Source organism: Toxorhynchites rutilus, chromosome 3 (assembly GCF_029784135.1).
Source record: "Toxorhynchites rutilus septentrionalis strain SRP chromosome 3, ASM2978413v1, whole genome shotgun sequence".
Lineage (NCBI taxonomy): Eukaryota > Metazoa > Arthropoda > Insecta > Diptera > Culicidae > Toxorhynchites > Toxorhynchites rutilus.
The window spans coordinates 65,191,674-65,218,455 of record NC_073746.1 but is presented as its reverse complement, the minus strand read 5'-3'; the positions used below and the strand labels follow the sequence as shown (position 1 = coordinate 65,218,455).

At 38.9% G+C, this 26,782-nt stretch overlaps 6 protein-coding genes and 1 pseudogene across 6 annotated transcripts; 3 read left to right on the top strand and 4 right to left on the bottom strand.

Annotated features, from left to right (window-relative positions):
- Positions 1-4,734: 4,734 nt before the first annotated feature.
- Positions 4,735-5,180, bottom strand: LOC129780187 (uncharacterized). The gene is made up of 2 exons (XM_055788189.1): positions 5,122-5,180; positions 4,735-5,058 (listed from the first exon to the last, which is right to left on the bottom strand). The coding sequence occupies exons 1-2, from the start codon at positions 5,125-5,127 to the stop codon at positions 4,744-4,746; spliced, it is 321 nt and encodes a 106-aa protein (XP_055644164.1). The 5' UTR covers positions 5,128-5,180; the 3' UTR covers positions 4,735-4,743.
- A 1,293-nt stretch (positions 5,181-6,473) lies between these two features.
- On the bottom strand, positions 6,474-6,950 carry LOC129780069 (adult cuticle protein 1-like). Its single transcript, XM_055787974.1, has 2 exons — positions 6,904-6,950; positions 6,474-6,844 (listed from the first exon to the last, which is right to left on the bottom strand). Exons 1-2 carry the CDS (start codon positions 6,907-6,909, stop codon positions 6,476-6,478), a joined length of 375 nt encoding a protein of 124 aa, XP_055643949.1. The 5' UTR covers positions 6,910-6,950; the 3' UTR covers positions 6,474-6,475.
- Positions 6,951-7,426: 476 nt separating this feature from the next.
- LOC129780033 (adult cuticle protein 1-like) lies at positions 7,427-7,914 on the top strand. The gene is made up of 2 exons (XM_055787898.1): positions 7,427-7,482; positions 7,543-7,914. Exons 1-2 carry the CDS (start codon positions 7,477-7,479, stop codon positions 7,912-7,914), a joined length of 378 nt encoding a protein of 125 aa, XP_055643873.1. The 5' UTR covers positions 7,427-7,476.
- Positions 7,915-17,414: 9,500 nt separating this feature from the next.
- LOC129780103 (uncharacterized) lies at positions 17,415-17,971 on the bottom strand. Its single transcript, XM_055788040.1, has 2 exons — positions 17,812-17,971; positions 17,415-17,755 (listed from the first exon to the last, which is right to left on the bottom strand). Exons 1-2 carry the CDS (start codon positions 17,815-17,817, stop codon positions 17,441-17,443), a joined length of 321 nt encoding a protein of 106 aa, XP_055644015.1. The 5' UTR covers positions 17,818-17,971; the 3' UTR covers positions 17,415-17,440.
- A 651-nt stretch (positions 17,972-18,622) lies between these two features.
- Positions 18,623-19,073, top strand: LOC129780028 (uncharacterized). The gene is made up of 2 exons (XM_055787881.1): positions 18,623-18,680; positions 18,746-19,073. The coding sequence occupies exons 1-2, from the start codon at positions 18,675-18,677 to the stop codon at positions 19,058-19,060; spliced, it is 321 nt and encodes a 106-aa protein (XP_055643856.1). The 5' UTR covers positions 18,623-18,674; the 3' UTR covers positions 19,061-19,073.
- Positions 19,074-19,604: 531 nt separating this feature from the next.
- LOC129773199 (putative uncharacterized protein DDB_G0271982) lies at positions 19,605-22,383 on the top strand (annotated as a pseudogene).
- A 1,632-nt stretch (positions 22,384-24,015) lies between these two features.
- On the bottom strand, positions 24,016-24,496 carry LOC129779973 (adult cuticle protein 1-like). Its single transcript, XM_055787786.1, has 2 exons — positions 24,446-24,496; positions 24,016-24,384 (listed from the first exon to the last, which is right to left on the bottom strand). The coding sequence occupies exons 1-2, from the start codon at positions 24,449-24,451 to the stop codon at positions 24,016-24,018; spliced, it is 375 nt and encodes a 124-aa protein (XP_055643761.1). The 5' UTR covers positions 24,452-24,496.
- Between the last annotated feature and the right edge of the window lie 2,286 nt (positions 24,497-26,782).

Below are 26,782 nucleotides of genomic sequence, written 5' to 3'. Positions count from 1 at the left end.
GATACTTACGTATTACCGCTATTAATGGGGGCGAAATGCTCATCTAATAATTGGTGGAAGTAAGTTTGCTTGCGAGGGACCGCCGCTTCCGACTAGGAAAGTGTAACCTTGGTCGCCACGAAAGTGTAGATTGGGGTCGCCACGGTTTCTTGTCCTCATTAGATGGGGACTTCGCCCCCATTCAATTACCCTCAGAATAAATTAATTATTTAAAACATCATATTGGTTATATTTTTCGTAAAGTCAACCTTTAAAAAGTTATCCAATGGTGTTCTGAATAATCTTAAAATGCTCATATGCAGAGTAAATAGTTTCGAATTTTCGAAATTTGAAATAATCTGTTAATATTGTTCACCAGCGTTCACCTGCGATTCGTTCCAATATACGTTTGACAATATTTTCCAATGAAATTAACCACGTGGCTGACGATTGTAGCATTTTCAAAGATTTCAACTCTAAGAAAGTTTGAATTTCAGCAGACTTACTGCTTCGTAACGGATTATAGCTGAGATGGGGATAAATATCCTTACACAGCTGCTCGATTCTCTCATGCATGTGTTTACATGCATAACAGTTTTGCTGAAAAATTTATAAGGTAACACAGTAAAACAATTTTTTTTTTGCAAAATTTAATTTTATTATTCAACATTCAATTGCCTTCGAGGGCGATACGGCGATTATAGCGATTTTGCAACTTGATACCATTTTTAAAGTACTCTTTCGGTTTTTCCTCAAAATAGGCCTCAGTTTCGGTAATCATTTCATCATCGGTCTTAAATTTCTTGCCAGCGAGCACTCTCTTCAGGCCTGCGAAGAGAAAATAGTCGCTGAGGGCCAATCCTGGAGAATATGATGGATGCGGAAGCAATTCGAAGCCCAATTCATGCAATTCTGCCATCGTTTTCATTGATTTGTGACACGGTGCATTGTTTCACAATAACAAAAGTTCAAGTTCAAGCTATCAAGTTTCGACACGTATCCATTGAAAGATGGTGTACGTGTGGCAACACTGGCTATCAGTCGTTCCCTGGTTATATATCCGAACGCGGAAAGCTGTAGCGCATTTCAAGCCGGATGCGAAGGTATGCTCCTAGCGGTGAGTACTGTGTTCTTCGGTTGAAAACCGAAGGTGAACATTTGATCCTGAATAAGGCCACAGCCATAAGGAAGTACAGAACATATCGACATCGAAAAGAATTGAGATATTGTGTAAAAATAAAATGAAAACTCGAAAATCGAATCCAGTATTGCCAGCGCAAAGGCCTTGTTTCGGCAACATTACCGAAATCACCAAAAATATGATCCAGCAACATCAACGCCAATGACAACACCGAAGGTTCTTTTCAGATCTATCAACATTTTCATAGAGAGTTGATTTTCCAAGTCAACCAATTTATTTTCCGGGAGTAATAATGTAAAAGTGACATTGTCATTTAAAAATTCGAAAAAAGAAAATAAAGCAACATATCGAAATTGACAGTCCTCGGTATAGTTCTGCGTCTTTTCGGCTATGTCTCCGACATTATCCACATATCTTTTATACAGGTAGTGTTTTGTGAAAGATGTGTTCCGCAAACTCAGACTATTTTACGGTTGCTATACTTGGTTGAGTTAACGAACCATTCAAGCCATTGACAGGTGAGTTTGGTCTAAACTCGTTTTGTTAGGTTCTTCTTCTTCTTCAATGGCACTAACGTTCCTAGAGGAACTTCGCCGTCTCAACGTAGTATTACTTGCGTCATTTTTATTAGTACTTAGTTGAGATTTCTATGCCAAATAACACACCTTGAATGTATTCTGAGTGGCAAGTTCTAGAATACACGTGATCACAGTGCAAGTCGAAGGAAATTTCTTTGACGAAAAATTCCCCCGACCAGAACGGGAATCGAACCCGAACACCCGGCATGTTAGTTATGACGCTAACCACTCGGCCACGGGAGCCGAGTTAGGTTACTAAACCAATAAACCAACAATGACTAGGGGCCTGGGAAAGGATCAATGGCAAGATACCAGCTGAAATTTTAGGAAAAGTTATGCAAAATAGGAACCAGCGTTTGCCTGAGACTATCTTCTAAAAGTAATTTGCAGACACAAATTTAGCTGACCATATGTCGAATTTTGTGTTCTTCTAACCAATGTATATTGTACACTCGAATGGATCTTTTCTTTAAGACACACACTGCATCCACAGGCGAATCAATATTTGTTCCACAGTCATCATTGACAATTCTCCTCTGATCTTGACCATGAAATCAAAAATGTACACTAACGATCTGCACCTAACGCGAAATAGTTTTACTTCGAGTCCCAACCTCGTCGCAACATTTGCTTCTGCGCTCCAGTGCAAGCTCTGCACAATACTTGCTATGGTTATACTCTGAAAATATATTCTAAAGCACAAAATATAGAAGGGTGGTGCCCAAGACACGACCGCATTGCCAACGTAGGATTGCAAAATTGTTGCCGGCGAGAATAAACATTGAAGTTTAAGAATCGTAGTTTAAGTACAAATATTTGCAAGTATACTTCCATAATAGGTACGTTGTATCTAAACAATTGCAGTGTACATACATTCGGGCGCCAATTAATGTATGGGAAAAAGTCGACCCTAAAATTTCAAAAAGTTATCCCATACTAAACGTTTACCACCTCGTAAAAACACCCTATGCAAAATATCAGCTCAATCGGACTTAAGCGAGAGTGGCGCAAAGTGGTCAGAGTTTGAGTTTTTTGAAATTCGAAAAATCGAACATTCGAAAATGGTTACGTATTTATATTTTGCATATTTTTTTGCACTCTGAGGCAAAAAAAACATGCACATCCGTTTAACAGCTCGGCCTTGAGAAATACCATTTCGACACCCTCGCCACCGACGCCTGCTGATTATTAGCTGGATGACCACTGTATCATAACTGATGAGGTTGACTACTTCCTTTCTTGTGAATTTGATATAGGTTTTGAACTATGAAGCTATGATATTGATATTGATATTGGTCGAAATTGACGACACATGGGGGAAATCGGCATTGAAAGTAGGGGGAGCTTTTGTTCCCACCGAAATATGTTCCCTAACAGAGACATCAAACCAAGCTGCCTGGGGGAAATCGAAATTGCAAACGGAGACGAATGAACCGTAAGATTCAAAGTCTCAGTGAACAAAGAAAAAGAAGAAGAAGAACATTGCAAATACATGGAAGTAGGGGGAGCTTTTGGTTCAACTGAAATGTGTTCCCTAACGGAGACATCAAAACCAAGGTGCCCGGGGGGTAATCGGCATTGCAAATATATGCAGGGGCATTTTTATAGTGTAAGTAAGGTGAGTGCTACCATTAATTCTAGCAAATAAAATTTCAATTTGGAACTTTAATGTTTGTTGCTTCGTGAAATTTCATATCAATGGCCGATCGTGTATTGTGAAAAATTTAGCACAAGTGTAAGTGTCAAATTGTATATGGTAGCAGTTGTGTTGAAAATGACTTGAAAAACGAAACGGTTTATTTCAATTTTCATAAATAAAAACGGTGTGTTCCCGCTCGAGAACTGGTCGTTCGATTTAAGCTGTCTGTTTTGTTGTGTTCATTTTCAACAAAGGAAAGTGCATACGGCGAGAAGAATTGAAATAGTGAAGAAATATTCGAAAAAGTGATTTCTCATATGCTCTACATATAGTATTAGGTGTTGTTAGTCCAATTATAATTCGCATTGGGGTGAATAAAAAGTTTAATAAAAACTCAGAAAATAAAAATTATAAAAGAAAATTACCTTTTCCATTTCAAATATGTTTTCTCTATATTAAAGTAACGTGTTTTTACTGATGAGAAAAATTGATAATTGTGTTATGTATGGATTAAATGAAGAAAAGAAAATGCAAATATTACATTTGCATTTTTTTTTCTTCATTTAATCCATACATAACACAGGAGGCATCTCGTCTAGGGTCTCAGAGGGCGGTTTTAATCATATCTCATTCCACTTCGGCATTTTCTATCTGATACTCACCATCTAACGATTGTTTACCACCCTTCTGTCATCATCACTGTCGTCATTACTCGGTAAACACCGGTGAAATGAACCAACAATATCCAACAACCAAACAAAACGCCCCTTTTCAGGGCCACCAAATCATTGTCAAAGAGTTTAACGATGTAGTTCTTCAAGCATATCCAAAATTTACAGATAGCCTAACGGAATCCTACGTCAACTATGCGGTCGTGTCTCGGACACAACCCTCCTGTGACTTTTTCTCTTTGACCAATAACCAACGTTTCTTTAGAATTTTTCTACCTTGATTCATTGGACAAGCTGTGGGTTGCGTGTAAAACTCATAAATGCACGTCTCGTCTTCAGTAATAATTGGTTTGATTTAGCCAATAATATCATTCTTTTTGGCTGTAACAAATCTTTAATTACAATATCTTGGAGCGATCCATATGCGTGTTAATCATGCATATGGATAATGTTATGCAGCCATTTGTAATAATTATTATACAGTTTTGTTTCACGATCTTTCGATCGTTCTTTTATTTCGTCCAGTTGCGGGCAGTACTTCTTGAAAATAGTCGATTGTTTGTTTGGTAGAGTTTCATAATATAGAATTTCATACCAATCCCACCAGGCACAGAACATAACTTTTATTGTGTGATGACCGGCTTAATGGGGTTGGCTCAATTCATTTAGATTCACAAAATTCAAATAAAATGTGTTTCACAATGCAATGTTTCGTGTATTTCTTAAAGCAAAAATTTACAGCCAGTGTTTGTTATATCCCAATCCATAACCGTATCCGCCATAGTTCCACAGTCCATTGTCAACAACCTTGGTTACGACTGGAGCCGAATATCCCCAGGTCTTTCCGTACACTGGCCAGGCATTTCCGTAGATTCCAGGATGAGCATACTTGGTCACTGCTGCTGGTGCCAGCAGAGTCTTGCCATAGATTCCGTTTGATGGCCAGACCGAGCTACTAACTGGCCAGGATAGATGATTGTCCAGGACGGCTGGGACATAAGACGCCTGAGCGGCAACGGCCAGAACCAGAGCGATGATTGCGATGAAGAACTGTGTCGAAGATATCATGTTGTAAAGAATTTCAAACATTCTTATAAATTGATAATTACTTACTTTCATGTTGAAGACAGCTGCTGTGTTCTTCTTGAGAGTTTGAGTGGAGAACTAAGTTGTAATTGTTGCTGAAATTTGGTCTCAATCATGTTTATATACGGTTTTGTCGAAAAATAAAAACCTCACCAAACAAACGCATCTATTTCGAAGCAACGATCGTTATGGTTCGTTGCTTTGAAATGTTTATCCTTATTCTGAATTTCCTATTAGATTTTCTTACCAGCGGTTCTATTTTTCTTCGATGTATCACGTTGCTCACCACATAAACAGGAAGCAAATGAATTGTAAATAATTCATTGAGGTGCGCGCTTCTTGAACAGAATGAATTTGAACAAAAAAAATATTACTGAAGTCTTTTTCTTTACAATTAAGTATTCGCATCAAATTATCGATATTGCTATATAAACGATCTACAACATCTATTCTGACATCAAATACAATTCGACTTTTCGTTCTTGCTCATCAAAGCACACAGTAGCTGTTATCAAAATGAAGGTTTGATTTGATTACTTTACAAAAAAAAACTTTATGTTTCAAATTTTAATTTCTCCTACAGGCCTGCATCGCACTCATCGCTCTGGTCGTTGCCACTCAAGCATCGTATGCCCCAGTTGTTGTTGATCACCAATTGTCGTGGCCAGTGCGCACCTCGGTGTGGCCAGCAAACGGACTATACGGAAAGGCTCTGGTTCCACCAGTAGCGGCGACCAAGTATGCCTACCCTGGAATCTACGGAAGTGCCTGGCCGGTGTATGGAAAAACCTGGGGATATTCGGCTCCAGTTGTAACCAAAGTGGTAGACAATGGACTATGGAATTATGGTGGACACGGTTATTGATTGGGATATAACAAATACTGGCTGTAAATTTATAAAAAAAATATTAAATCGAATTCTCTGCTGTAAAATTTGTTTGGTTTTATTTCGGACGATGACAATATTATGAACTACTTAAAATTTTAAATTCATCTCAAAAGAACTGAATCCACAGAACTGTCCCCCATTCTGATAACAATAAAAGTTGTAGAAAATAGTGCAGCGAAAATTGAAGATGAAAGGAAGCATCATTGAAAAAAATATAGGATCAAATGGGTCGAATCGGGTAACCAACATTAGCCACGCGCCCATGGGACCGTTTTCATTTTTCGTTTTCAAATGATCTGAAGTTTAAAATGAACAATAACAATAGTAATAATCCATTGTGAAATATTTTTTTTTGAATGAATTAAATCACGCGGCTGAATGGACTTACATCAAACAACGAAAAACGAAAAGAAATTAGAAATCAGAATTAAACTTTATTCATAAACAACATCCTGCATTATGTACACAAAAACTTTCTGCGCAGCTCAGAGTTTACAGCGTTCCTGGGGCTGGGGCCAGATTCAATGATTGCTGGGAGATAGCGTGTCCCGCAAGTGGGGCATCATGAATGGCTCCACGAGTGGCAGCCAGATAACGACCCTCCTTCTGGGAGATCAGGGCAATGGCTGGCTGTTGAACGATCGTAGTTGGGATAACCGAAGCGTGGGCGGCATAACTGATAGCAGGAGTAGCAATAGCATGAGCCCATGGAGCGGCGTGGAGCAGAGGAGCTCCCAAATTCTGCTGAACAACAGTGGTGTGGGGAGCAGCCAAAGCAAGTGGAGCAGACCAGGACAGCGGGAGGATGGATCCTTCAGCAACGGCGAGAGCGACGGTCATCATGACTACAGCTGCGATGCACTGTGTGAAAAGATTAATTTGAGTTTCGAAATATTTTCAAAGTTACATTACGAACTCACCTTCATGATTGTTGTTTTAAAGATTGTCGTTGCAAGACGATTGTTACAATTTAACAGGCTGATGTATTGTGTCTCCTCTAAGAAATAATTTCTGCTTTTATACATCAATTGTGATCGATCATATGTTTGGTTGTTCCAGGATAAGTGGCTGATGAAATCATGAATTATATTGTTACGAATAGTAGTAACCAAAAAATGAAAGTGTCTCGATCTTTGTTTACATGTTGTCGAATTGAAACGAAAATTGAATCAAAAGCAATATGAATAAAAAGGTGTTCTTAGAGAGTAAACGTGTTTTACTAAAAATAAATTCGCTGGTTTCCGGTACGAAGTTTTTTTTTGTTTGTTTCGAAATAGTGCGTGTGCGTAAGAAATTCTTATTGCGATCTGTGGTTTATATAACTATAATATCGTTATGCTGCATTTCGTCAGTCAATTTATTCATTATAGTTCGTCAAGTTCAATAAACGATTGATGTATAAAAGCGTGAGCCATTCCGTTCTGGAGACATAACACATCAGTCTTCAAAAGTGCTACAATCGTCTTGCAACGACAATCCTTAAAACAACAATCATGAAGGTGAGTTCTGGAATGTAACATCAAGAGTGTTATCAAACTCAAATTCGTCTTTTCACACAGTGCATCGCAGCTGTAGTCATGATGGCCGTCGCCCTCGCCGTTGCTGAAGGATCCGTCCTCCCGTTATCCTGGTCCGCTCCACTGGCTCTGGCTGCTCCTCACACAACTGTTGTTCAGCAGAATTTGGGTGCCTCCCTGATTCACGCCGCTCCATGGGCTCATGCCATTGCTCCTGCTCCTGCTATCAGCTATGCCGCCCACGCTTCGGTTATCCCAACTACGATCGTTCAACAGCCAGCCATTGCCGTGATCGCTCAGAAGGAGGGTCGTTATCTGGCGGCCACTCGTGGAGCCATTCATGATGCCCCACTCGCCGGACACGCCATTTCCCAACAGTCCCTGAATCTGGCCCCAGCCCCAGGAACTCTGTAAACTCGGAGCTGCGCAGAATGTTTATTTGTACATACCGCGGGACGTTGTTTATGAATAAAGTTTAGTTTTAATTTGAAAAACAATATTTTCTCTTTCATCATTTACTGTCAGTATTTCAGTTATTCGATTTTCTAGTTTAAAAATTAATTTATTTAACCTTTTTTGATGGCGTAGAACTACGTCTAACAGCACGGTTTGGGTGTTAAACGAAAATCTGAACGCTGACCCTGTGGAAATAACGAAAAATCTCGACCAACTCTTGATAGATCACAACGATGTTTGCGTAAATTGATTGAAAATATTTTTCCACATCTAGTATAATACCCGTAATTGAATTTTCCGAAGACGAAGTAATGAAAGCCACTGATAGCCTAGACATCAAAAAAGGATGTGGAACGGACGGTATACCACCTTTGCTACTGAAAAACTGCTCCAGAGAACTTGCGAATCGCATTGCGTATCTATTTAACCGGTCGCTTCAGGAGAGAACATTTCCAGCGTCTTGGAAAACTGCTTGCATCATTCCTATTCATAAATCTGGCAACTGTAACCAGGTGACGAATTATCGCGGAGTATCCATACTTTGTTTTCTCAGCAAAGTGTTCGAAACACTAATGCGCAATCTCTTATACAACGTGGTGTCTCCTATAATCTTCGACGGTTAACATGGATTCATGAAGCATCGCTCCACCACAACGATCTGATGTGCTACGTTACCACACTGTCCCGTGAAGTTAAAAAAAGGCGACAAATCGACGCAGCGGACATTGACTTCGCGAAAGCTTTCGAAACTGTCCCGCACGTCTTACTAGTCGAACAACTAAAGAAGATCATTCGCTATCCAACTCTTGACGAGTAAAGTTCAGTGTCGTTATTGTGCGTTGCCACTTTTACTATTGTGCGATTGGTATAGTGTACGAGTGAAGGTCATTGCTGTCCGGTTTCGAATTGACCTTTTGTGAAGTGGAACAAAGGAAGCAGCGCTCTTGCAGCTTGCAGCCCTTGGCAGCTGTTGAACATTGGCATAACGGGATCGCCATCGTGTGGCTGTCGTTAACGGGAATTATCATCACGTGACCGTGTGAGCTATTCTTGCGCTATTGTGTTGATCCATAGCGCGTAGTCTCTGTCTCTCCCTGGTTAGGGCAGTAGAGCGTAGTATCGGAACATCTTTTATATTAAGGTACACATATTTAATATTAATATTATTGTTCAACTCATATGTTCATTGCTTAATATTATCATCATAATTTTTTGTTTGTTTGTTTTGTTATTTTTTTTTGAGATTATTGTTAAAATCAATAATAGATTAGAAATAAGACAATTTTTTTTTGTAAAATGGAGAATAGTGGAGGATCTCCAGAGATGGAGATCTCCGATAATGAATCCCATTCAAGATCTGGGAAAAAACATAAACGAGTCCCTCAAAAAGAAGATAATTCTTCTGGGGACGAATCTGCTCATCCTTCCAAGTCCCCCTCTAAGAAAATAGCAAGCCTCCCTTCTGAACCCACTGTTACTTCCACTCCCCCTCTCCCATAATCGATTTCGCTTCCCCCTTCTGATGTTTCCGATCCAACCCAATCCTCGTCCTCGTCCTCGTCCTCGTCTTCTCCCTCTGTTGTCTCCGCTCCACGTGTCAGAGTTTATCCAGAAGATGCACCTGGAACTGGCCCGTTGGTTGTTTGCCTCCGGCCAAAACCAAAAGGAAAAAACCTTAACGTGATTCAGATCATGAAAGATCTGGCCAGATACACTTCTGTATCTGAAATTCGCAGGGTTAGACCGAACAAATTGCGGGTTGTCGTGAATGAACGGAAACACGCAAACGAGATTGTTGCTGACCAACACTTCACTCTCGAATATAGAACATTTATACCCTCCCATAACGTAGAAATTGAGGGGGTGATAACTGAAACGGGTCTGACGAGCGAACAAATAAAAAAAGAAGGAAAAGGCAAGTTCAAGAAGCTTCCCTCAATGGAAGTAAAGATCTTGGTCTGTCGCCAACTCGGGAAACTCTCCCATGATGGGGACCAAACTAAATTTACGCCGTCAGACTCGTTTCGAGTCACCTTTGCTGGTGCCGCCCTCCCTGACTACGTTATGGTGGACAAATTGAGACTACCTGTGCGACTCTTCGTGTCAAAGCCCATGACTTGCAACAAATGCAAGTCAGTTGGTCACACTTCAGATTATTGTGCCAACAAGGAGCGCTGTGCCACTTGCGGAGAGCAACATGAGGGGAAATCCTGCAGTGCGACTGAGCATAAGTGTCCATATTGCGGAGGATCCCCACACGCGCTCTCAGCTTGTGAAACTTACAAGAGTCGCTGGGAGAAACAGAAGCGCTCTTTAAAGGAACGCTCGAAGCGCACTTTTGCGGAAATTTTAAAGGGCGCTTCTCCACTGGCCCAACAACAACAACAACCAATCTCAACACACAATAGCTTTTCCACGTTGCCAGTTGATGAAATGGAAGCGGACACAGCTAGCGGGGACACACCGTTTATTTTCAAAGGGAATTCCCGGCGCAAAAATGTGACCACTCCCAAAGTTCAAGAACAAGTCCCCCCGGTGATACCTCCAGTTAGCTTGCCTAAAAAATCGAGTGCAGCGGACAAGCAAAATCAGGTTCCTCCTGGCTTCCGTGGGAATAGTTCACCTTCGAACGACCCAGCACTCGAGGGGACATCAAAAACCCCAACTGTCCCTGTTTTTCCGTCCAGCTCAACTTCCCAATCGGGATTTATAAAGTTGTCTGACCTTTTGGATCAAATCTTCAAGTGTTTTAATGTTTCCGACTCCATCAGAACCCTTGTCATCTCAATGCTTCCAGTATTAAAGACAATTTTACAGCAATTGATGCAAACATGGCCCCTCCTTGCAATGATTATCTCTCTTGATGTCTAATTTAGATAGAGAGGTCGGAGATATCACTGTTTTTCAGTGGAATTGTCGTAGTCTTATCCCTAAATTGGGTACATTCAAATTTTTAATTCATAACTTCAATTGTGATGTTTTTGCTCTGTCCGAAACTTGGCTTTCTTCGCGAGATGATATCTCTTTCCACGATTTTAATATTATACGCTTGGACCGTGATGATAGATACGGAGGGGTGCTTTTGGGGATCAATAAGTGCCACTCATTTTTTCGAATTGACCTTCCACCTATTGGAGGGACCGAAGCTGTTGCTTGTCATGCAAACATCAGAGGCAAAGACCTCTGTATTGTCAGCTTGTATTGGCCTCCGAGAGCTGCGGTTAGCCGCAATCAACTTGTTGACATGTGCTCACTCCTTCCTGAGCCACGATTGATCTTGGGAGACTTCAACTCTCATGGAACTGCCTGGGGGGAACAGTACGACGACAATCGTTCATTGTTGATATATGACCTTTGTAACAACTTCAATATGACCGTTTTGAACACTGGGGAAACAACACGTGTGCCTAAACCTCCTGCTAACCCAAGTGCTCTTGACCTCTCGCTTTGCTCGAATTCACTATCGTTAGATTGTAAGTGGAATGTTATCCAGGACCCCAACGGTAGTGATCACTTGCCAATCAAAATTTCCATCACCATTGGGTCGAATTCTTCTGAATCTATAAACATGGCATATGACCTCACAAAACACATTGACTGGAAAAAATATACGGACGCGATTGCTCTAGCCATCAATTCCAGAGATGGTTTACCTCCATTGGAGGAGTATAACTTCCTTTCTCGTTTGATCTATGACAGCGCGGTTCGCGCTCAAACGAAACCCATCCCAGGTTACACTATTCGTCGAAGGCCTTCCAATCTATGGTGGGATAGCCAATGTTCCAAACTTTATGTAGAAAAATCGAATGCATTTAAAGCTTTTCGGAAACGTGGAACCCCTGAAAATTTTCAGACGTATTTGGACCTTGAAAATTAATTTAAAAACTTGATCAAAGGGAAAAAACGTGCTTATTGGCGAAATTTCGTGGGAGGTTTGTCACGAGAAACGTCAATGAAAAAATTATGGAAAGTGGCTCGAAACATGAGAAATCGCTCTTCAACGAATGAAAGCGAAGAATATTCACATCGATGGATTTTGAATTTTGCACGGAAGGTTTGTCCTGATTCCGCTCCTGTGCAAAAAATAGTTCGAGATATACCACAAGATAGGTGCGATCTTGATTCCGAGTTTTCGATGGTAGAATTCTCTCTTGCTCTCCTTTCATGTAACAATTCTGCTCCGGGATCGGATAGAATTAAGTTCAACTTGCTGAAAAATCTCCCTGATGTGGCGAAACATCGCTTGTTGAATTTATTCAATCGGTTTCTGGAGCATAATATTGTTCCAGATGATTGGAGACAAGTACGAGTTATAGCTATTCAAAAACCCGGAAAACCCGCGTCCGACTTCAATTCGTACCGCCCAATAGCAATGCTGTCTTGTATACGGAAATTGTTGGAGAAAATGATCTTGTTTCGCCTTGATCGATGGGTTGAAACGAATGGCTTACTCTCAGATACACAATATGGGTTCCACAGGGGCAATGGGACGAATGATTGTCTTGCGTTGCTTTCTTCAGAAATTCAAATGGCTTACGCCGAAAAAAAACAAATGGCTTCAGTATTCTTGGACATAAAGGGGGCCTTTGATTCTGTTTCAATAGAGGTTTTGTCAGACAAATTACACTCTCGGGGTCTGCCGCCTCTATTGAATAATATGTTATATAACTTGCTTTGTGAGAAACATTTGAACTTTTCTCACGGAGATTCGGCAGTAAGTCGGGTCTCTTACATGGGCCTCCCCCAGGGCTCATGTTTAAGCCCCCTTTTGTACAACTTCTATGTAAGCGACATCGACAATTGCCTTACACAAAATTGCAGCCTAAGACAACTTGCAGATGATGGAGTGGTGTCTGTCGTAGGATCAAACGAATCCGACCTGCAAGGACCCTTACAAGATACTTTGAACAATTTTTCAACCTGGGCCATTGGGCTAGGGATCGAATTCTCCACGGAGAAAACAGAGATGGTGGTTTTTTCTAGGAAGCATAGACCAGCAAAACCAAAGCTTCAACTTTTGGGTAAACCGATCACTCATGCTATGTCATTCAAGTATCTTGGGGTCTGGTTCGACTCCAAATGTACTTGGGGGGCCCATATTAGGTATCTGAGTAAAAAATGTCAACTACTATAAATATAAATAAACTTTCTCCGTACAATTACCGGCACCTGGTGGGGAGCCCATCCCGAAGATCTTATTATGTTGTATCGAACAACTATTCTCTCAGTGATGGAGTATGGCAGTTTCTGTTTTAAATCAGCTGCCAAAACACACCTCATTAAACTCGAGCGAATTCAGTATCTTTGTCTCCGTATTGCGTTGGGATGTATGCCCTCAACGCATACCATGAGTCTCGAGGTTTTGGCAGGCGTACTCCCACTAAAAGATCGCTTCAATTTATTATCTCTTCGGTTCCTCATCCGGTGTAAGGTTATGAATCCGATATTTCCGATCACCAAGGAAATTTGGAGCAATTGATCGAGCTAAATTTTCATTCTGGATTCATGAATTCATATCATGAATTCACCTCTATGCAGGTTGTTCCTTCTTCGTATATTCCCAACCGTGTTTGTTTTCCTGACTACATCAATTCCTCTGTACATTTCGATCTGTTCATGAAGGAGAAAATCCATGAAAATCCAGATTATCTTAGATTGGGGTTCGTTCCTACAATCTTCAATGCAAAGTATGGGCGTATCAATTGTGATAATATATACTTTACTGATGGGTCCTCTATGAATGAGTCCACAGGATTTGGAGTGTTCAACGTATTTTTTAGCACCTCACACAGTCTTCAGAATCCTTGCTCGGTATATATTGCTGAATTGGCAGCGATATACTGGGCGCTGGACAGCGTCGCCTCACGACCTGTTGAACACTATTACATTGTAACGGATAGTCTTAGCTCTGTCGAAGCTATCCGTTCAGTGAGGCCGGAAAAGCACTCGCCGTACTTCCTTGAGAGAATACGACAAATTTTGAGTGCTTTATCCAGACGCTGTTATGTCATTACCTTTGTCTGGGTCCCTTCACATTGCTCAATTCCGGGTAATGAGAGGGCTGACTCATTGGCAAAGGTAGGTGCAATTGAAGGCGATATTTATCAGCGTCAAATCGCCTTCAATGAATTTTATTCTTTAGTTCGCAAAAATACCATCGCTAACTGGCAACGCAAGTGGAATGAAGATGAATTGGGCCGGTGGTTTCACTCGATTATCTCTAAGGTTAGCCTCAAACCGTGGTTCAAAAGTCTAGACTTGAGTCGGGACTTTATCCGCACCTTCTCCCGACTCATGTCCAATCACTGTTCGTTAGATGCACTACTCTTTCGTTTCAATCTTGCCAGCAGCAATCTCTGCGTTTGTGGCCAAGGTTATCACGACATCGAGCACATTGTTTGGTCGTGCGAGGTGTATCTGGTCGCCAGATCGAATTTAGAAAACTCCCTTCGGGCCCGAGGAAGACAGCCCAATGTGCCGGTGAGAGATGTGTTGGCTCGGTTAGACCTTGATTACATGTCCCATATATATGTTTTCCTTAAAGCTATAGATCTTCGTGTGTGATTGTCCCTACATCCTTATACCCTCCTTTCCTTCCTTTGCGGGTAATTCGTCCCCTTGCTATAAATAGTAGAATAAGTTGAAATGTAAATAAACTATAGATATACGAATAGATTTAAGAATTGAGTGCTCATCAACATTGTTACAATTTCCTTATATCCCATCCTTCTCCTAAAAATATGTCACCCTTCTAAACTCGAGTACACCGCGAGTAATCGGTTTTCCACCGGTTTTCCTTAACCATAGATGTAAGGAAATTGTTTCTATATATATATATATATATATATATATATATATATATATATATATATATATATATATATATATATATATATATATATATATATATATATATATATATATATATATATATATAGTTTTAAAAATATATTTAAGAATTCGGCTCCTTTAAACTTAAGTAACTGAGCCTGTAAAAATAAACGAATTAAAAAAAAAAAAAAAACTAAAGAAGATAGGTTTCCTAGATTCGATAACGGATTGGATATTTTTATATCTCCGCGATCGCACTGCATATGTCTTGGTCAATTCATGTAGATCTCGCAGTTTCAGCATCACTTCTGGAGTACCACAAGGAAGCGTTCTTGGACCACTATTGATCAACATCTTTATCAATGATCTGAGCTTACTGCTTTCATCATTTAAGCTTGCATTCGCCGATAACCTGAAAATCTACAGGGTGATTTCATCGCTTTCGGATTGATTTACTCTTCAAGAGGACATTACTACAATGCTCATATGGTGTGGCGATAATGGAATGCATGTCAACGACAAAAAATGCAGGATAATTTCCTTTGGTCGCTCCAATAACCTCGTGTTGCATCAATACAGGATGGAATCGTCAATACTAGAACGAACATCGACAAACTGTGATCTCGGAGTCATGATTGATACTCAGCTCAGATTCAACGAGCACGTGGGCGTTATAACCGCTGAAGCTTTCTGTGTATTAGGATTCATTCGCCGTCATGCGTACGAGTTCACTGATATTCATACTCTGAAGACTTTGTACTGCACGTTAGTTCGTGGTATTCTTGAGTATGCTGCTCCAATTTGGTCTCCCCATTACGTAGTTCACACTTTGTCAATCGAACGGGTGCAGAAAAACTTTTTACGGTTTGCTCTGAAACGACTTCCATGGAACGATCCAGTCAATCTTCCTCCGTATTCCGACCGATGTATGCTATTAGGATTGGAATCATTAAGTTCCAGGCGCACTACAATGCAGCGAATGTTCATTTTTGATATAATTTAAGGATGTATTGACTGTCCTGAACTTCTCGCACAGATTCCGCTGAACTTTTTAATAAATTAGAATAAAATAGAATTAATTTTAATAAAATAGAATAAATTTTTATCCATAGAGGCCATCAATTGAAGGGAAGAAAAACCGAAAAAAGCAAAGAGAAGCAAATCCGATATCAGTAACAGAAGCGTTATCAAAGCAGCAACATCTTCAGCAGCAGTAACAGCCAGGGCTCGGCATAGTCATAGTCAACTGAGGATAGTCAGCTATCTCCCTCTACCGTCTCGACTATATCATTTCATTCTTCCCAGTCAAATTGTCCTCATTGCATTTTGAAGTGACTTCCCCCAGAACGAATTCGTTCCTCTCTTTCTTTCTCCCATGTACGTGTGCATGCATCGATGTTTGAGTTCAACGCGGTTACGCTACGGTTACGCGGTTTGAGTTCACGATGGGTAGACAATAAACCGTCCATTGATGGGGCAACTACTTTTTTGCATCAGTAATGTAACTTTTCCGACTTTTCCGAATAAAATTAGTGTCTGAAGGAAATGGAAGTGTGGATTGAACTCAGTTGAATGAAGAGGCAGATTTGTATTCATCAGTCGAGTCAGTTAAAATAACCACTGACTGGACTGACTGACTGGTTCACCAGTCTGTGGGAAATAAAGCTGACATAAAATAATATACAGCTATATATATAATTAATTCCTTCAGTTTGCAATTAACCCATTTCTTGTACACTCAAAATAACAGTGTCGGAAAACACAGTTTCTTAAACGTAAGATCTACCGGAAGGAGAGATGTTCGAAGAGAACGATGATTGCCGAAGGGCGAGCCGAAGAGAAGAGAATGATTCTCTTTACTCCGATGTGAGAACAGGGAATTCAGATTTTTGGCGGACTTTCCCCATAGATGTTAAAAATATTGAAAATGATGAACGACAATGGTTTCAGAGAGCTCCATTTATGTTTAGAAAGGAATTTTATTGGGTACGAAGATAAACGCATAAAGAAATAAAATCCCGTGCAATAAAAGGAAAACACAAAAATATTGAAGATTGTCATGACATATATTATTTTGTTCAATATAAAAAATTGTTATGGAGTGCCGAAATCGATTGACGAAAAAATTTCATCAATTCATCATAAAATGGCTGAGGAATAAGCGTTTGAAGTTGGACAATTTTCATGATGTGCTCGACTTCGATTTTTAATTTGTACCCCAATATGTTCTCGAAAGACGTAATCCTACGTCAAAACCCATTATTTACCGAGTTGTGGCCATTTTAGTGGTGCGGTATCTAATCAAGTAAGGATTTGACACTGTTTAGTTTTAATTGATTTTTTGGAAGACTCATACATTTTATATTTGTTTTAAATTATAAATTGTATTATTGTTTTAAAATGTGTTTTAATTTATTTTATCGAATATTTTCAATGATGATGACTGTCAATGATGACCGCTATCGTGCAATGATTGCTAACTTTTTACTTCATTATGTTTGGGAACAATCAGTGTTTATTAACGACATATAGAAAATTTGATTGTTTTCGGAGCTATTTCCATAAATGGCCACTTTCTCATATTCATTACTACAAGATACACATCAAGAACATTTTTAGTGCACACACATCTATTTATTGATCATCCTCAAATTTACAACCAATGCTTGTTATATCCCAAACCGTACCCATGTCCACCATAGTTCCACAGTCCATTGTCAACCACTTTGGTCACAATCGGAGCTGAATAGCCCCAGTTCTTTCCGTACACGGGCCACTGGCTTCCATAGACTGCCGGGTAAGCGTATTTGTTAACGGCCACAGTTGGAAGCAGAGTCTTTGCGTAGAGTCCATTTGCTGGCCAAACCGAGGTGCTCACCGGCACCGACACTTGATGATCCAGAATGGTTGGGATGTAGGACGCACGGGCGACGGCGATCGAAGCCAGAGCGATGATTGCGAGGAAGAACTAGTAAGAAACATTCTGAGTTTACAATGTTTACGAGAAAATTCTAATTTTCTTACCTTCATTTTGAATACAGCTGCTGTGTTTCTGTGACAGTAACAAGTTAAAACTTTGAGTTGTATTTGATGCACTGTCAGCGATTGCGATCCTTTTTATATGCACTGAACATCAGAGCGATGATTCAGGTCCGTTTTGTGGCCATGTCCAATTCTAGTTGTTGGTCGATCATCCTTTTTTTCACGTGCCCAATCAACCGTATCGCGAATTGTACTGTAAAGCGAAGAAGCCTAATTTTATTCTAGCTATCACGAACCTCGTTCATCCGTTGTTGTGGTTAGTTGAGTAGTTATGAAAACGGACAAAAGCAAGGATGCGTAACATTTCAATTGAAATGTTTGTTATTGTGAACGTAATGTCACATTCACGAGGCATAACCACAGTTTGAATCCATCTAGCGCAACTTTGATTACATTTCAAAGGTTTTCAATTCGATAGGATAGAACATTAAATCTAATTAGAATTGTTGAGTGGCTTCAATGATAATAAGGACGATGGCTATCAAAATCACGCACTGGAAAAAAATATGGAGGAAATCCGTTTCGGTTCTTTCGAACTCAAGAAATGTGGTTGAAAAAAAAAAGCAATGGCTGGCTGAAACGGATAAGTGTTTTTGATATGCATCGCTAATTTCATCGTATTCGTGCGGTGTTCAAATGTGTGACAATCTAATTTATTGATAATTGTTCAGTGGTTGGGTTGCCTATCATTCTATCGTAACGACTTTTATGAAAAAATGATGACATGAAGTCATTCAAATCAGTTCGGATAGTATATAAGGACTGTGGTGACTAGGGTTCGATATCAATCACACTCAAGTATCTTCTAAAGCATCACAAGTAAAACACAGCAGTTGTTTTTCAAAATGAAGGTAAAAAATCATGCAGATTCTCGTAACTTTTTTAAGTTAAACATTTTCCTGTTTCCATCACGTAGTCCTTCATCGCAATCATCGCTTTGGTCTTTGCCGCCATCGCTCAGGCATCTTATGTCCCAGCTGTCCTGGATCATCAACTGTCCTGGCCGGTGAGCACCTCGGTTTGGCCAGCAAACGGAATCTATGGAAAGACTCTGCTGACACCACCAGCAGCGGTGACCAAGTATGCTCACCCTGGAATCTACGGAAGTGCCTGGCCAGTGTACGGAAAGACCTGGGGATATTCGGCTCCAGTTGTGACCAAGGTTGTTGACAATGGACTGTGGAACTATGGCGGACACGGTTATGGTTTGGGATACAACAAGTACTGGTAATGTAAAAATAAGATCGAGTAATGGGTTTGGGATTCGTTGGCAACTGAATAAATCGTGATAAAATGTCATTGGGTATTTCTAAGGCGATTTGTGAATCTTCCGAAATGAAAAAAATTTCCTCAAATAATTTTAGTTAGGAAATTCTGTCAGATATATACCGGGAATTTGTGTTTTTGAAGAAAATCATTTATCATCTAAATTTCAAATATCGGCTTCAAAATGGGTCTCTTCTGAGGCAATAGTTACACCTTTTCCAAGGAACAATCCAGTCATCGAAATAATTTTTTTTATTGTATTCAGAAATTGCCTTCACACAGCGAATTCGTTTTCATATCTTCAATGCTGTTAAAACGGGTCCCAAGAAGCTTGTTCCATCACATTCGTGTCATTTTTGGTCAAACATTTTTTCACAATGATCGATCGTTGAGCCGGTGCTTTATCGTGGTGAAAAATCCAAGTGTTCTCGACAAATCGGGCCGTTTGCGATGAATTTTGTCTCTCAAGCGCCTCATAACAGTTAAGGTTAACCGTTTAACCCACCGCAATGGGTTCCGAATGGACAACACCACGAATATCGAAGAAAACAACAGTCAGTTAGAAAAGTGGATGGTCGTTTTTGACGTGGCAAATCGTTCATCTCTTCTTGGGTGTCTTTCATTGCCTTTTACCATTCATACATCCGTGTTTTCGACATAATAATCGGCACAAGAAATTTCATTTGCAACATAAAATTTTACACAATATCCAGGTTCCTTGGTTTTCATGGCTGTGTTGGGGAAACTGTAAATCGGCCCAATCAAAACGGGGCAGTTCGGGCGTTTAAATAGCGCTTGACATTTTACAGTTTTACAATTCAAATTAAATTGCAAAAAACGTATTTTATTAATTGTGATAGATACGTTTAGACTCTAAACAATAGCAGATTAACCTCATAATTAGATACTCATAACTTTAGAGTAGCTCATTAGACATTTGAATATTATCATACTAGCTGATCCAACAAACTTCGTCTAGCCTGAAACTGATTTTTGATATGAATACATTCGAACGTTTACATTTTCTTACTCAACAAGATCTTGGGTTCAATTCCAGAACTATACATTAAGTGATCGACACACAATTTTTTCTTTCTATAAATTTTCTCAACACTTCTAACAAATCTCGCCATTCGAATATAACATTAGTAGCAGGCACAGTTTTCGTTCATTCCCATACCCAAAATTGATTTTTAGCTCATGTTTTGTCATCCCAATTAATGACATTAAATGAGACATAACATAACAGAAAATGTCATGACTCACAAGTACTGGTAAGCATTTGTATAATATACATGGTACAATATTTAATATAAGATTAATACGAGCGAGCGAAACAAAAAACAAATAAGCTTTCCGCATGCTTTGCCACAAACACGGCCCAGACCGAGATAGATATTGTTTTACTCTTAGAAAACACCTCCCTACTTCATTCTATAATCAGGTGCAATATTATAACGTATTTGATGAACGACTTCTTAAGCACCATTAGCCATGTGGATAGCGTGGTCGTGTAAATTAGCTTTGCATTCCAGCCGGCCTAGGTTCGATCCTCATTGACATCGTATGGACTTTTTTTTTGCACAATCCAAAATGAAATGAGAAAAGAAAATAGAAAGAGATGTCTGTGCGCACACATATGAACCATTTTTAAGCTTTCAAAATAGCTCATTATTTGATTTGACTCTCATGCACAGAAAATGGCATCTTTTCTGCCAAAGATGAAATGTTTTCTGCCAACGCTAGTTTGGGTACACATTCTTCAATAATTCACATGTTTCTTCATTAAATGGAATATATATCTGATACGAAAAATTTTCATTCATGATTGTAATTTTAAAAGTGAGTAGGTAAATTGTAAAGTGTATCATGTGAATTCGATTTTTTCCCATTTTCCTTCAAAAATTAAAGAAAAATCCGATTTTCCTCGTCGTAAAATTGATATATGAACAGAGAAGACTACAACAAATCAAGGACAGCTCTATGCGGACGATCCGATCTTGAGTTTTGTGTTTAGCAACACATTTGGCGATTTATTTTTATTTATATTGATAGTAGTTCAATCCGTGACTCTGTACAATATATAGTCCACTAAATCTCGATACCTCTTCGTTAGCGGGGCGGAGGTGAAATTATGTGCCCCAAAAATTTTGATTATAAGTCCCAGAGGTAAAGTTCCGCTGGAAACGTGTTGAGTACGAAAATTCGTTTCTTTCAGCTACTTTGCTGCCAAACTTCGATGTTTGTACGAAAAAAAATCCAGTTTGAATTCAATTTCAATTTCTTTTTTCTTCCTCTTTCTCTTCAAAAGATAGAGATAGAAGAAGAGAAATCAGATAGATAAACAGAAAGGGATAAAAATAGGAATAAAAAAGAGAAGTCAGAAAGGTAAGGAGAAATCAGAAAAAGAAAGAGAAGTCAGAAAGAGAAAGAGAAGTCAGAGAGAGAAAGAGAAACAGAAACAGAAACTGAAGTTAGAAAGAGAAATAGAATTCAGAAAAGAAAGAGAAGTCGGAAAGAGAAAGAGAGGAGACAGGTATAGAGAAATCAGAAAAAGAGAAATCAGAAGGAGTAAGAAAACTAAAGAAGAGAAAGAGATGTCGGAGAGAGAAAAAGAAGTCAGAGAGAGAAAGAGAAGTCAGATACAGAAAGAAAAAGCAAAGTCAGAAACCGAAAGAGGAGTTTGAAAGAGAAAGAGGAGTCAGAAAGGTAAAGAGAAATCAGAAAGAGAAAGAAAGGTCAGAAAGAGAAAGAGAAGTCATAAAGAGGAAGAGAAGTTAGAAAGAGGAAGAAAACTTAGAAAGAAAATTCAGAACGAGGAAGAGAAGTCAGAAAAAAAGAGAAATTACAGAGAGAAAGAGAAGTCAGAAAGAGAATGAGAAGTTAGAAAGAGAAAGAGAAGTTAGAAAGAGAAAGAGATGTCAGAAACAGAAAGATAAGTTAGAAAGAGAAATAGAAGTCAGAAATAGGAAGAGAAGTCGGAAAGAGAAAGAGAGGGGACAGGTAAAAAGAAATCAGAAAGAGAAAGAGAAATCAGAGAGAGAGAGAGAGAGTAAGAAAAGTAGAGAAGAGAAAGAGATGTTGGAGAGAGAAAGAGAAGTCAGAAAAAGAAAGAGAAATCAGAAAGACAAGGAGAAGTCAGAAAGAGTAAAAGAAGTTAGAAAAAGGAAGAAAAGTTAGAAAGAAAATTCAGAACGAGAAGGAAAAGTCAGAAAGAGTAAGAAAAGTCAGAAAGAAAAAGAGGAGTCACAGAGAGAAAGAGGAGTCACAGAGAGAATGGGAAGGTAGAAAGAGAAAGAGAAGTCAGACAAAGAAGAAAAAAGAGAAATACGCTGCTCCTCTATTTTTGTTTGTGTGCTGTTGAAATCAAGTTTGAACTAAGTCTTTTAAGTTCGATTGTGTTGTGAACACCCCATTGTCCATTCCCCATTCCTTCTTCAAACACATAAATGTTATTTTTCAGAAGTCTAGGTTATATTCTGCCTCTGGTTCCGACATTTTTCAGTCGCAGCTGAAACAATAGAACTTCAGAAGGAAGGAAAGCGTTTTATAAGGGCAGACTAATATGAATAATGTAGAGGCGAAAGGGCGAGTAATCAATCTGAGTAATATCCTAGCTGGATTCAAAATGACAGGTTTCTATCCATTCTCAAGAAGGGTTTTATCGGACAAGGATTTTGAATGCTCAAATGATTTCACCTATTGGAGCGGAGGTAGCAACTGACTCATCGGGTAATACAACAATGCTGCAAAACATTGCGTCTACAGCACAGATAGATTATACTTTGGCAACTTTGTCCCCGGAAAATGTTGAATCTTTTCCAAAAATTTCACTGCGGAAAACCACCACTCGAAAACGGAGGAAAGCAAAATCATGATTTTTTACTGACTCTGATAGCAAGCAGTTTCCTTCCAGACAAATACTGATAAACAGAAAAATGCAAAATATGCTGGAAATAAGAGGCAACAGAAGTAGTTGTTGATAAACAAAAAATTTTAATTTTTTTTTCGTTGTCCGAAAGTGCCCCAGGACTGTTTGAAATAGCCCCACATATGGGACACATTTGGACAAAAAAGCAATTTTCAAAAATTCGAATAAACCATCCCTTATCGCATCAACGCGCACCTCTAGCACGCTCATATGATACATTGATGTCCAAATGACAACCAGGATGAATTCAGGATTATTTTTTTAAGTTTACCAAAAATATTAAAAATCAAGGAAAAAAAATGACCGAATGTGCCCCCCTCTCCCCTACATTATATTTTGATCAGACATCTAGATTTCGAGTTACGGTTTTTCGCAAAAAGGTCAATGATTTTTAATATGCCCTTATGAAATATCAGTCGTAATTGAAAATGGTCATATGATAATGAAAATTTTGAATTTTTGATTTTAGCTGCCTTGACATGCACAAAATTAAATAAAAAACCAAAAATGACCGAGAATCACTCAACTTTTGAACTTTTCTTTAACGCAAACTTTTTTTTCTTGCAGAAGGTTTATTAAAAATTGCGTTGAGAAAAAAAACAGAGTATTACAAGGTTGTTTTTTTCTCAACGCAATTTTAATAAACCTTCTGGAAGAAAAAAAAGTTTGCGTTAAAGAAAAGTTCAAAAGTTGAGTGATTCTCGGTCGGAAAATTTTTGGTTTTTTATTTAATTTTGTGCATGTCAAGGCAGCTAAAATCAAACAATCAAAATTTTCATTAGCATGAATTCCTTTATGAATTCCAGATAAAAACCTCTTTTTGAAAACTGATAGTTCTATCCTTGATGGAGATGTGCTTTTATCACTTTGGCGAGAGTGTCTCACTGCACTGATCGTTCAAGAAAATAAACAAATATTTCATAGTAGAACTGAACTTTATTCATAAACAACGTCCCAAATACAAATAAACTTTCTACGCAGCTCAGAGTCTATAGCGTTCCTGGGGCTGGAGCCAGATTCAGCGATTGCTGGGAGATGGCGTGTCCGGCGAGTGGGGCATCATGAATGGCTCCACGGGTGGCAGCCAGATAACGAGCTTCCTTCTGGGCGATCACGGCAATGGCTGGCTGCTGAACGATCGTGGTGGGGATAACCGAAGCGTGGGCGGCATAACTGATAGCAGGAGCAGCAATAGCATGAGCCCATGGAGCAGCGTGAATCAGAGGGGCACCCAAGTTCTGTTGGATGACGGTGGTGTGGGGAGCAGCCAGCGCCAGTGGAGCGGACCAGGACAGTGGAAGAACGGATCCTTCAGCAACGGCAAGGGCGACGGCCATCATGACTACAGCTGCGATGCACTGTTGAAAAAAAATGGTTTAAATTTTCAAAACATCCATATTATTTTGTTTCAAAGCTCACCTTCATGATTGTTGTTTTAAGTATTGTCGTTGCGAGACGATTATTACAGATTAACAGATTGATGTGTTATACCTACTGGAAGAACTGATTTCTGCTTTTATACATCGATTGTGATTGATCAGATGTACATTAAAATGACTGGCTGATGAAATTTTGAATAATTTGGTATAAACAGCCGGAACCGAATAACGAGAGGTTGTTGTTCTTTGTTTACAAGTTGTCAATCTTAAACGAAACTCGACCAAAAGCGACGTGAATGAAACAGAATCCATTGCGAAACTCATGGTCTTCATGACGTCGAGAGGTGCAATCAGTTGTAAACATGTTTTACCACTAAGAAATTCACTGGAGTGAAAGGATTTTTTTGTTACTGTTTCATTGATATGTGCGTAAGAAGTAAGAATTGTGAATTGGGTGCGATAGAATTTTTACACAATCATAGTATGGTGAATTTTATCAGTCAGCTCCTATCTACATGTTTCATAATATTCCTGGACGATTGGTGTATAAAAGCGCGAATCAGTCCGTTATGGAGACATAACACATCAGTCTTCAAAAGTGTATCAATCGTCTTGCAACGACAATCCTTAAAACAACAATCATGAAGATGAGTTTTGAAATTTAGCAGTGGACAAAACTATAGGAATTTCCTCTTCGTCTTTGATGATTAGTTGTTCAAAAAATAATAACCGCATCACAAATCGAAAGGCAATTTTGAAAACTTCGTTGAAATCGATGCAAAAAAAAGAGTTTTTTCGTCAATGTTATAAATTATCCATGTACAGAAAAGTTGTATTTTATTTGTAATGAAAAAAAATCGACAAATTACTTCTTGGGAAACCCAATATTTTGTCGATTCCACAACGTTTCAGTGTGAACTTCATCTAGAAAAGTGATATGTACTCGATAAAAAACATTACAATTCATGCTCTGTCCGCTTTCAATTTATTGGGTATAAATAAAGCATTCGTGATTCCAAATCACATTCAAATCACACCAGCTAGCGAACAGACAACGGTCTTTCCCGATGCTGATATGATAAACATTGCATCGCAATCCCCATCTCTGTGTGATTTTCCTGCCAGCCAGGATGTATAAAAAACAACTGACCCGCAGCTAATTGGTCTGTCAGCCGTTATACCCGTGAAGTTGACACAATGTAATACCTTTCCGTTTACTATCTTTGACAGCAGAGGAAGCGTGGCAGTGTTCCGAGCTCTGCAACACAATTATCTTAACACTCCTATACTCGCGCATTGGTCTGTCAGACCTAGAAATCAATAATTTGTTCATTTCTCAGAAAATATCAACACTACGACTTTGCGTTACTCTCTAGCTTCGTTATTCGTCGTTCGTCATCGTTTAGCGCAGGGTTTCTTAAAGTGGTCGATATTTCGGTTTCACTGGGGGCCACAGAAACGAGAATTGATTTTGAGGGTCGACGGGGTTTGAATATCGACCCCTATAAAATAACACAAGTTCTTTTTTGAAATATTTAAGTTGTATTACGTGAATCACTCTGTTATAAAAATAATCTTGGTTGCCACATTTGATCCTGTAAAATTTTCTAAGAAAAATCTGTATATCTGTATTTTAGCAAAAAAATCTGCATCAAAAAACTAACGGAAAAAATGGAAAGAATTATAAAAAATTCTTTCTCATTTACGGTTTACTTTTTTCGCATTTCGAATTTTATAAGGAAAATTACAAAAATCGGCTGTATTTATATTCCATCTCCACTCCACATATTCCACATTTTCCATTTTTATGCATTGATCGAGGAAAATATATATTAATGTCTATTTTCTTTTTTCTTCCTTCAAATTGAAGCGTGTTAGTAAAGATAGGTATATAAGAGACGTCCGAAGACCTAGTGTTAAGTCGTATCAATACAACAAAATAAATCATAAAAAAAGTTTTCTCATAATAAATTGTATGATATTTATACATGGTTTTGTTGAACTTTGCTTCTCTTAAATTTTCCGTCAATTTCATCCTTGACGCAATTTGAACAGTACTGAAATGAACTATTTTTGCTACTATCAAATGTGTCAAACATAGTAGTGACAGAAATCGTATTTTTTCGCAAATAATGCGAACAAAACAAAAGTTTGGAACCCTCTCGCTACAAAAACTATGAACACAATTATCAAATCGAAATTACTTATTAAAATCCGAGGGGGAAGTGCCTCAGTACAGTTATCAAACGACATCGTGGCCAACTCCTGCAAGATATCGAAACACCACGAGCAAAGTGATTACATAAACTGTTTCCGTCAGTTTTCCCTAAAAATACATTTTAAAATGTTTTTTTTAATGGCATAATATTATATGTAT